The 12,693-nt window shown below is 26.6% G+C and overlaps 1 protein-coding gene across 1 annotated transcript; it reads left to right on the top strand.

The window, feature by feature from the left end:
• The first annotated feature begins 705 nt into the window (after nucleotides 1-705).
• LOC113554099 lies at nucleotides 706-3,865 on the top strand. The gene is made up of 4 exons (XM_026957791.1): nucleotides 706-763; nucleotides 874-1,101; nucleotides 1,162-1,266; nucleotides 3,167-3,865. The coding sequence occupies exons 2-4, from the start codon at nucleotides 880-882 to the stop codon at nucleotides 3,770-3,772; spliced, it is 933 nt and encodes a 310-aa protein (XP_026813592.1). The 5' UTR covers nucleotides 706-763; nucleotides 874-879; the 3' UTR covers nucleotides 3,773-3,865.
• The last annotated feature ends 8,828 nt before the right edge of the window (nucleotides 3,866-12,693 follow it).

Below are 12,693 nucleotides of genomic sequence, written 5' to 3'. Positions count from 1 at the left end.
AAAAGTGAAAAGCTTAAAACTTATAAGATTTATTAAGATACTGATAAATGATTATATTATATTATATAACTCCAATGTGGAAATTTGAGAGTGGGAGTTGTTGACTAAAAAGCTTTAATTTAAATTTCAGCAACATTTTTTAGATTTATTTTACACATTAATATTAAATGTTTTTCAAACTTTTATCAAATGAAAAATGACTTATTTATTTTATATTATACAAGCTAAGTATCAATAATTTATTTTTCATACATTTATTTTAACTTTTCATAATATATAAAATATAAATATATATTTACATTTAAGGAATATTGTATTATTAATTTGAAAAACAATTTTCAGGTAGTATATCACTATACGACTGTGTGTCTGTGTCTATTCGACACCTATACCTATGTCATTATAATAATCTACTTAATAGATATTATGTTGTAGTGTTGTAGATGCAAGTACATTTGCAGTCTTCGTAAAGAATAAACAATACAGTGAAATTGGAAATTGACGTGCTTTAAACTAATTAAAATATATTATATTCTTTACAATTTTAAAAATATATCATACCTTACGGTACTTATAAAAAATAATAATTGAACACCTGTCTAATTGTATCAATTATATTTATAGTCATTTAATGCTATGTTTAAATTAATAATATTACACTTAACTAATAAAACATCTGTATATAAATCAATATAATATGCCCGTCCTATAATTTAATTTCCAGTCGAATTGAATAATATAAATTTCACGCATCAAATTGAACGTAAGTCTATGATACTGAAAAATTAATATATTTATTATATACAACAGTTGGATCAATTTTTTTATGTTATTATATACTAAAATCACGGTACTTTCATGTATTTTTTCCAGTTCATAATGGAAAAATCACTATCCATAATCTTTGTGAGCTTTATATTTTCAACGAGTGTCTCACTCGGTGAAGACGCGTGCAGTCACTACGAAGATAAGGATTGCGTTCATCCAAATATACTTAAAAATGGTCACTTCATTAACCAATGGACAGTTTATTTACCTGGAATGACCAAGAGCGAAGCTAAACAACTATTAGAAGAAAATGGCTTTGACTATTTAGGACAGGTTACAATTTTCTAAGTTAATTGAGCATGAAAATATTCTTTAATATATTTTGTTGTTTAGATAATGGATGGGGTTGATTTACATCTTGTGACAAAAAAAGGTACACAAGAAAAACATGCCTTGCCCAACGAAAGAATCATAGAATTACTTAAGAAACACGAAAAAGTTGAGTAAAAATACTTATACAAACTATATTATATGTATTTTAAAGTCATTATTTTCACATTTAAAACTTTTAAAAGATAAAAAAATAACTATACAAAGAATTGAAATATTTCAATAATTTAAATAATTTAATAATTTATATTTTATAAATCCCCAAAAACTATAAAGAATATAATTTTGTCAAAAGATAACATTTTGGAGAAAAAGATGAAAATAATAAAATTATATGTTATATTTTTTTGGAGGATTTACTGTTCGCTTTTCTTTGATTCAATAAATTGTAATTTGAAATATATGAATCTCTTGCAAAGTTAATTAAACCATTGATTTGAAATTTATCTTTATGTCTTGCACATCAATATAATAGCAATTAATTCTGTACTTAAGACAGTAATATTAACCAATTAAATTTTTTTATTGATGTCTTTTTGTAAAGAAATGTGGCATTGTTTATTAATATCACTTTAGACTTTAATGGATGATATAATTTACTTTAAATGATCAAAAGAACTAAATTATTATTAAATTAAATGTATTCACAAAGTTATAATTGTATTAAAAAAAAAATAATATTCTCTAATGTTAATATTATATACTTATTATATTATAGCATATACCATTAGAAAGAATTTATGAAGAACATCTAATTATTTGACACGCATGAAAAAAATATCATTTAGATATAATATATTTTTCCTCTGTTCTTATCAGATTGAAATCAAGTATTAAATTAGTAATAATGATGTAAATTTCATTATTTCTGTTATCAAATTATATAACAAAGGGATTTTATCAACTCGTCATTATTTAGGGTAATTTCTGGTAGAATTTTTTACCTAGTTATTACTTTAAGATAAATAAAAAGATTTTCCAGTACCTAATTGTTTAATAAACTAACGAAAAACAGCAAACAGATGAGAATATTTAGTAAAAACTAGTTTTCAACATAATTATAGGTATTATAGGTTATTGTTGTATTTCAGATAGGAAAACAATAAAAAAATACTATTTGTCTAAAAAAAAATTTAGAATTTAAATTCAAATACTTACAAAGGAAGTTATGTTTTGAGCATAGAATTAATTTCAAAACATTTTTGTTAGAGAAATTTGAATTTTTGTTTTGTACATATCAATAAAATGTATTTTTCTTTGTTAAAAAGCTATTTAATGTAATTTTTATAATAATTAATGGATTCGCACTGCAAATAAAATAATAAGAAATTTTCAAGGAATAAATTGTACGGACATAATAATATTTTAACCATAAATCTCATTTTTATTTTAGTATCAAATGAATCGATATTGTCTTAGAATAAAATCAGAAAACAATAAAATAGCACAATATTTAGTACTTCCAACTTATATACCTATATTATAGATAGGTAAATGTACCTTAAAACATAAAAAAATGTTTTTATCAAAAGGTTAGGTCAGTTTAAGTTTATCTATAGAACAATATTTATATTTTTTTATTTGTTTACTCTTCTAAACAATAGTCCATACCAATCATATATGTTTTTCTGTTTTTGAAATACCTATACATTAACAAAATTGAATAAAACAGACCGTTAATAATTAATAAAAATGATAATTCTTATGTAACAAAATTTATTTTACAGAAATATATAAGTCAATAATTTGCTTTATGGATATTCTAAGTAGTACTACTATATTACAATACTACTATTCTATTTATATCTAGACTAAGTACTATATATTATGATGATTGATTGTCGATCAGTGAAAAAAATTAACTATACTATAGTGTTGATATCAATAATATTCAATTAGTAATCTTTTTTTTTTTTTATAACAAAAATATCCCTTAATACTTAATATTATTCTTATATACACAGTGCTGCTACTAAAAGTGAATAAACATTTTTGATTTTTCCTATAGGTGCATTCGGTCGCACAAAAGCACGTACTTGATAACTCGCAAGAACAGGTGATAAACATAATCAACGAGGATAGAGTCCATTTCGAATCTTTGGATCCCAATACGATCATATTGAACGACAGTTTGGATAACTTGGAAAGAATAACTGCTTTCGAGGCTGCAGAAGCCGAAGCAGAAGCCGCTGCAGTAGCGTCTGTTAGTGCAATAAAGTCTGCAGCTGATGGCGGAAATCGCAAAAAGAAACAACGCGGAAAAAACCACGCCATTGTTACGGATCCTGAGGGTTCAATGGAAATCGATTTGTCAAAAGAAAATTTGTTGATAGCGAATCTGTCAACAGAGAGATTAGCGGACGAGGAGCCATCAATTGAAGAGGTTTCGGACAAAGATGCCATCAACGAGGACGCCTTGGACGAGGATGACTTGGACGAGGATGCTTTGGACGAAGAGCCGTCGGTGGAAGAGGAGCCGTCAGTGGAAGACGAGCCATTGGTGGAAGAGGAGCCGTCGGTGGAAGAGGAGTCGTCGGCGGAAGAAGAGTCGTTGGATGAAACAAAAAAAAGAAGCCAACGGATAAGACACTACGAGGCCTACAGCTTGCAGTAAAGCTAAAGCAAAAGCTATTATAATTAATTAAAAATTGTATTATATTAATTATACTTATGATTTTTAATAAATATGGATTTTAAATGTTGATTAGTAGATTAAAAGTAATTTATTGCATAATATAATCACTGCAGGGATAGTTATGTTTCTTAGTAATGGTTTTTAATGTTTAATTCTGTCCAAACATTTAAATAATATATAGACGTCAGTTTTTTACTTTCGCGAATAATATTTATATTTTTTTGACTACTGTTCTAATTTATAATTTCTAAAACATCTCCAAAATTCTTTTTAATTTTCCTTGATTTTTTTACATGTAGAATTTTTTTTTTTCATTTTGAATTGATTTTTTCAATAAAAACCATTATTCTATATTAACTTTATAATTGCATACCCATTGACTATTATCAATATTATCATATTTAAGAAAAACATGAAAAAAAAGCCAATCAAATAGTGAACTCAATTTGAAGGTTAATAAAGGTTTTTATTTTTTAGAACATAGTTCTAAAATTGTTGTATGATCTCAATGTTTCACAATACTGTTAAAAGTTGTAAAATGTTATCGAATTCATAGATAATAAGATTTTATATTAATACAAGTCTTGGTCTGCACAACTAAATTTAACTAATTACCAAAACCAAGTAAGGTGGTTTTATGAATTGTGTTAATATATGTAACTAATAAGTGTATATATAGATTTATTACAGTAGTATAATAAATATGTCGTAGCCACTTTGTGAAATCGATCTTTTCACGAAAATATGACAAAAAAAGATAAATAAAAAATAATTATAATATTGTTAACAAATTAGTATATTATAATATAAATAAACTATTTTATTAAGCATAATAATTTAAGATAAATTTAGATGGGTAGAATAAGTTGTAGAAGTTATAAATCAGTACTCAATAAATACGAGTACTTGAAATCACTAATAATAAATCTAATTTTATTTGACGTTTGCGTTAAATGTTTGTATTTCACATTGTAAAAATAATTACACGATGTTATATTGAAGTGACCATTTAATGAAAAAGTATGAAAACCTTATGAGAAACATCCTATAGTATTTCTTTCATTGTAAAATTATGTATTCGTGATTATGTGTTTAGAGGGGAATTCATAAATAAATATGTTTTGCTTTGTAATTTTAATAATACATCAATATTACTATATGAATAGAACAATAAGTAACATAAAATTTGTCTTACTTATATTTTTGTCAATGATTTAGTTGCATTTGAGTCCGTATAACCTTGTAAAAGTTACTTCAGTGCATAGAATAAAAGCCAAACCAAAATAAATACTTTAACCAAATCCCTAATTCACAGTTCTTTATGTATTCATTTTGAAGACCTAAGCTTTGAAATTTCCAAAACCACGATTGCTCTAAATGAAATTTAAAATACAATTTTTGAATTTGGAAAATCAGCTAAAAATCCATCATGTGTTTTTTTTTTTTTTTAATCAACTATGAGTGTTGATGAAGAAAATTGTAAATTATATTTATATACTATTTCTGTATATATTTCCATATTGATTTGTAGTATTTTGAAGTTTTACTTGGTAATGAACAGTAGTCAGTAAATCATATATAAATAGCTTTAACAGCTATAAATGTGTGTCGTATATAGCTGGTAAAAAAATTTCAGACATACGTAAAATGTACTATCGGCAACTAAAAGTGAACTATTACGGCATAGGTATTGAAAATAACAACTGCAAACCGAGTAACAAATTACAACTAGATACCTGGTATCAATCACATACCTGGTAAAAACAATAAACATGGTTACAGGTTATAACCAGGTGGCAGGTAGCAACAACATACCTGGTCATAATTACAACCTCGGCTAATGGTCATAAACACAAACCTGGTAACAACTGCAAACCGAGTAACAAATTACAACCACATACCTGGTACCAACCAGTAACCACATAGCACTTCACAACTACAAACTGAGTAACAGGGTACAACCATATACCTGGTAACAACTGTAACATGGTTTTAAGGGTTACAACCAGATACACAATTATAGACCACAACCTGGTATCTGGTTACCACACAGTTATCCTATTAACTGATGAATAATATAAAATAAATATATATAATTACCAAAACAAAAAAATAAAAACCTACCTGCAAATCTGGATATGATTTTTTTTTTTTTTGTAATGAGATTTTTCTTAAAGTTGACCATAGCAATATCATGTTAATACATTTTTAGATTCTGAACGGAGTGATGGATGTATTGATTTCGCAATGATGTGTTTTTTTTATTTTTGTGTCTGTCATCACGTTTTGGAGTAATAATAATGCTTCGAATTCATCTAGTTGGTACTTTGGGTGGTCAAAAATAAAAAGTTTCCAGTAGTTTTCAAAAGCGTCGGGAAAAACCCTGAAAAATCAACGGAAAAACGGGAATTTTTACGCATAACCGCTTTTCGACAAAATCGATTTTTTTGATTTTGCTGTAACTCAAAAACGAATCATTGTAAATACTTGGAATTTTTACCAAATGTTTATATTATGGTTATCTATTTACGATTAAATTTTCAAAATATGTTGACCTTTTTTAAGCTACTTATAGATAATTGAAATTTTCGACTTTTCTAAGTTTTTTTTTCTTAAAATACCGATAAAAAATTTGGCTATCCAAAAAATCTTTTAGCTTTAATGCAAGGTTTATTATAAGTTGTACTTATCGTAGTAAAAAAAAATAAGAAACCGTTGGCCACAATTTTTGTTTATAAGCATTTAAAGTTCAAATGTTTACGAAATATATCAAAATCGCGAAAATTTGCAAGAAATTTTGAAATTGAAAATTCATAAAATTTTTGTGATTTATACTTAAGGTTCAAAAATCCAATACAAGGTTATCCATAAGTTTTCCTTCAAGTAACTGTAAAATAAAATTCCAGCGTCAATATAGAAAACATTTTATGAGCGTATGAAATTTAATTTCTTACGAAATCGCGTAAAATAACGATATATTACAATTTAAATATAGGTAATAATATAATATATCCAACTAATTATCATTGACTGACATATCATCTCCGTTCAGAATCGTTTTTCGTATACAATGATACCGGTCATTGCATTCAAATTTAACACATCCATTAAAGTGACCTACTCTCCATCTCTACTATACAGCAGAGTGATACCCACTTGCCCACTTTTTTTTTTTTAATTTTAAAATATCTGATTTATTTTTTCTGTGCAGAAATAAAAATATTAAGTTGAACGCAACGTTTATTTACATTATTTTTACTATATTCAATTCATTTTAAAGATATCTGTTAAGCTATTTCTATTGTGCATTTGAAATTTTTAAAAATGAAAAATAAACGTAATTTAAGCTAACTCTTAGATTTTAATGAATAGAACGATTTAAACTTAAACTAAGTAGGTAATAATAATTGTCCACTTTTATATTGTTTGAAATTTGAATATTTCATAAAATATTCTATATTATACAATTTAACTACAATTAAATAAGTAGCTACTTCGCTATTTTTAGATTTTAAGCGGAGCGATGAATGCATTGGTTTTAAAATAAAATGTTTAATTATGTGTATGAAGAAGTGAAAACATAATGAATTCAATTTATTTACACGACATGCTTCCGTGGCGTTTTGATTGTTGAACTGCATAAAACGTAAAAACGTAAAAAGATTTTCACTTACAACTATTATAGTCACATTTTTCTTTGCAAAAACACGTTTTATATTCTTGACCACTTCCGCTTGACATCTGTCTCGCAATTTCGCTCGATGATTTGGAGACGTGTGTCAGTGTGTGTCAGCTTATCCAGTGATATTAAAGACAACAAACAGGCATAAAACTAGATTCTAGTACCTATATACAATTGTGACAATGGAAAAGTACCATATTTATTATACCAAGTGTATAGAAACATACATATTTTCATCTTCAGACTTCACCATATTATATTTCTTGAATTCACTCGACTTCTGTCAACATAGAGTTGTTAGTCTCACACTGTCTTTAGCATTCGACGGAAGAAACTTATGGATTGGTTATTAAAACTCATTAGTTTTTGGTATTCGTAATTCATACTAACGCAATATGATACTATGTAGATTGTAGATAGTAACAAAGAGGTAAAAGAAACATGTACAATTTAAAAATTTAATACTACCCACGATACACTGACTACTGTTCCCGGACAATATTAAAATTACCTATGTAGCTATATAATGACATTAGCCAAAGTGCGTGGCGAATGTAAATATTATCCGCAGCTAATGTCAACGAATCCAATTTTGTATTGTTATTTTTAACCATAACATATGCAATATAGGTATACCAGGTGATCCATTTAACATAAGACACTCAATGAATCAAAAATTATTGACGTTCTTTAAAATCATTTTTACACAGTTTCAAGTCGTTAAAATTAGCATTTTTCTAAAATATATTTTCTGTATTTTTTTATCGTTTGAATCATTTTAATTTTTTTACTATATTCAATGGCAACGTGTGTTTTAAATTCCTTATTCTTAAGTCAGTGGCGTATTTTCAATTTTTCTGGAGGGAGGGGTCTAATAAATCCAACAAAAAATGTATTTGATTTATCAATATTGGGCGATAAAGAACATTTTTTTGTTGTATGTGGTTCAAGAATTTGTAATGTTGGAGATTCGACTGTCTGATCTGATGGACACGCAACTGGTGCAATAATAAATTATTTCAATGAACTTGAAGACATATTTATTTCAATTCCAAACAATAAATAGATATAAGTATACAACTATAAAAAAAAATAAAAAAATAAATTTGAAAGTATTTATTAAATAATTATTAAATGTTAGGTTTTGTTAAATATGTTTTTATAATATCACAAATCAGAAACCAATTTATTTAAAAATAAATATTCTATATTAACTCATTTTATATAAAAAGTTAGTTAAAAAAAAAATCATTGCATTTGACAATTTGCAAGACGATTCTATGCAATACCTATGCATTTTCTATCAGAGACATTTATGAACCGACACACATCACAGAGACATAGAGTACAGATAAAGCTACTGATAGATTTTTTAAGAATAAATAATATAATTTTGTATTTAAAAGTTACGCGCGGCGGCTAGTTTTTGAGTGTTTGACCGCGTCCATTGGCTAATTTTAAGTTATATTTTGTTAACGAGAAAAAACTGCATCGTCCGCGCTTGCCTTCATAAATTGGGGTTTGCAAATATGTAAGAATTTTTAGTTTTTTTGTTTTTTAGAGGTTCTGGAGGGGATCTAGTACCCCTGGACCCCCCTCCCCCGTAAATACGCCACTGTCCAAAGTAGAATATTTCTTGAAATATCTCGATATATAAAAATCGGATTTTAAACGAGTACTTGAATACTTGACTACCTACGAGTTGTATTATGATTTATGAGTTATAACTGTTATAAGTATTTCAAGTTTATATAAGCAGAGTGTAGTGTGGAACAGGAGTACCTACCTCAAAATGTTGGGTCACTACTACCCTTGCCTAATATTTAAATATCAATAACTAGTTACATCAAATTGTATTGTCCAAAATTCAACTTTCATAAAACGAATTACTTCAAAAAATATCTAACGTTAAATAATTCATCCCGTATAAACTGTTGCACTATGCTGTTGAATGTTACTATACAGCAATGCTGATACAGTGATACGTACTTTATATTTTTATAATGTAAACTCGATAGTTGATATAGGTTTATAGAAAATGCCACACCGTCTATCATCTATACATGGTTTGAGTATATATTATATGATATTATTACCCATAATATACAGTACAGTGTACACAGTGTAGGTACACATTATCGCGTATGACGAAATACCACCAAAGTGAATTATTCAATAACTTGTCGTTTATGTTAAAACAGAATAATAAATATATTATACGTCGTCGTGCTGGCGTGAATTTTTCGAAATCAAATACCGGTAAATAATGAATTATTGAAAGGCACCATCAGTATATATATATATATATAATACATATGTATAAATATATTCATCTATGTGCTATGTCTATACAATATTATGTATAATATGTATAATCGAAAGGAACCGTATTATTTTACTAAATACAAATAGTATATCGTGTGTAGGTTTTATAGGTATCTGATTACATAAATACATTAAGTTTATTATTTTAATACATAAACATAAAATATTCTGTTTATATTATACATTTATACATAAGTACATACTACATAGCTATACTGTTTTACATGCCGTTTAGATTTAGATTAGGATTTATTTTTATAGATACGTTTTGTCTGTACGAACACTTAAGTTGGTAGATATTACTAAAATATCAACAACAAGAAAAATCATTGATAAACCCCGCCTACGCCATACCCATACGTATTACATTTCAGTATGCAATACTATGATTCTCTTAAAAGTTAAAAACTATTATTTTATAACACCCGTATCACTTATTATGTTTTTATCGATATAATTTTTAAACTTCTTTATTTTATCAAATAAGAACATAATAGGTATACATTGTTAATTTCATATTCCAATTTTTGTTTGTATTTCAATATAATATAAAAATCGAATTTCAAACAAGTAGTTAGATGTTTTGAGTAGGTATTATTTAAAATGTTAACTACTTGTGAAAAACATTGTTTTTCAGAATACGAAATAAAAAAAAATTATGTCATTGTCATCCAAAAATATAAAAAAATCATTTTTCTTAAGAATTTCGTTTTGTAACGACTTCAAATTATATATGAAAAAAATATTTACAAAAATAATTAGTGCGAGTATTTAACATTAAAAATATTACCAGCTTATACTTATAAAATGTATAAAACATTTAAGAATATATCAATGCACGCAATGCCGCTCGTCGTACACACACAAAAATAATACATAATAATACACATAGATATGTACTTATTTATAACAATTATTATGATGTAAATAAAACATCTGCAGTTACAAGCCTAAAAAATTTTAAAACTAACATCCATTCCACAAATTATATTCCTTCAGACTTGTATATAGTTGTATATTAAATATATATGCAATAAACAGAACATTATGCAGGACAGTAAGTTGTTGTTGTTGACCTCTGTCGTTGGGGTTTTCTTTTTTTCTTTATTGCCGACAGACATGATTTCAATTTACTCAAGACAAAGCATTAATAAAATATAGTGCATCGTATATTCGTATATAATACAGTATAGGAATGTAGCTGCAGGTAGTCTCGGGGGTAGAGAAAAATCGGCAAGCACACGGAAAAAAAACGATAGGTAGATACAACGACGAAAAGGGTCAAAATAAGAAACGTATTATATTCATACGAGAAAAATAACGTATTTATTTCGAAAAGAAATTATTTGTGTGTACACAATACACATTTCATAATATAATCTTATAAGTTATAAATGTATAATGAATATAAAACTTTGAAATAAATGTATTAAATAAATTTAATAATTATAATATAGTAGGTATTTACAATGTATTAAATTATTTTATTATAAACAATAACACACATATATATATATATATATATATATTATACCTATTTATACGTATACTCTCGTTTGCGAATTGTTGTTAAGCCCATATTTATACGATGTATGATATTTTGTTGTTATAGGCATATTTATAATATAAGTAGGTACCGGTTAGGTTAGTAGCCGACTAATACACGTAGGTATTCATTATTTTAATTTACGGATAACGAAAACATTAAAGTTCATAGGTATTAAACGTGAGTTGACACGTCGTTCATATTATATATATTATATAATATAGAACAATCACTCTGCGTTACTGACTGTATCTACGTCATTCATGCTTACTGTACTTATACAATAATCTGTAATCATATTGCACATTGTGCATCATGATGTACAATAACATTATCATAATATAAATATCGTGTTTTAAACGAACTCCATAGCGTCAGAATAAAAATAAATACACTTATACCTACGTGTTACACTAACTACAAAATATTATAACAGGATATACTTTATAAGTAAATACTGTCAAAACTCGAAATATATATAATATATTATAATGTATAAGCAATGTTGGTGTGTATAATATAATATTCATAATTCATATACATTATACTATAATATATATCTATTTATACACAAGTGTATAATACATAGGGTTGGACGGGTAGGTACAATTCGGAAACACCAGTAACGTGAATAAAAGAGGTTTAAGTCTCCCACAGAAAAAAAAAAGAATATCCATTTTGTTAAAAATATTTATAGAGAAAATTTGGTAGTATTTAGACAAATATGAGTCCTACAGATGACTATACCGACCTGAAGAAAAATGTTCTACTAGCGCTACTGTAAGAAAACTCTTAAGATGCATAAATATGTACGATATAGATATATAATATAAATTATATATTTATATGTCTATGATATGTATCATGTATGTACTATGAATTATAATATACAATGTACATAATATGCGTGATCATATATAACAAGCACCCACGCACATACGAGGTAGGCAGGTATTGTTTTCTAAACTTTTTAATTAATATATACGATGTATTCAGACAACAAATTCAAATTTAAATGTATGTTCCTATAATACTTGGGTAAGCAAGGTATACACGGATACCTATATAAATGTTTTAGGATCCCGCGGGATATACGGCGCTCAAAGGCACGACACGATCAACAATATTACCTATGTATTATTATCGTTTATTATGTAATAAAACAATAATTTATTGAATCACTGCAACAATATTTTCGCGATCGACTACCATTTGGACTAACACGTAAATAGGTAACAACTACTTATAAAAAAAAAATATTTTATTAAGTCTTCGGCAAGATGGTGAAAACAATATTTTACATATTAATTAGTGCAGTAGTACTACTACATTATTTGTCTCTATCTC

The sequence above is a fragment of the Rhopalosiphum maidis genome, chromosome 2 (genome assembly GCF_003676215.2).
Source record: "Rhopalosiphum maidis isolate BTI-1 chromosome 2, ASM367621v3, whole genome shotgun sequence".
In the NCBI taxonomy this organism is placed as follows: Eukaryota; Metazoa; Arthropoda; class Insecta; order Hemiptera; family Aphididae; genus Rhopalosiphum; species Rhopalosiphum maidis.
The sequence above is the reverse complement of the archived record's forward strand: the minus strand, read 5'-3'. Positions and strand labels throughout refer to the sequence as shown.

Bases quoted from the DNA above. Each gene is read 5' to 3' on its own strand.
- LOC113554099 (XM_026957791.1), top strand. From the start codon at position 880: ATGGAAAAATCACTATCCATAATCTTTGTGAGCTTTATATTTTCAACG. The intron at 1,102-1,161 runs GTTACAATTTTC...TTTGTTGTTTAG, and splicing joins GCTTTGACTATTTAGGACAG to ATAATGGATGGGGTTGATTT. The intron at 1,267-3,166 runs GTTGAGTAAAAA...TTTTTCCTATAG, and splicing joins TACTTAAGAAACACGAAAAA to GTGCATTCGGTCGCACAAAA.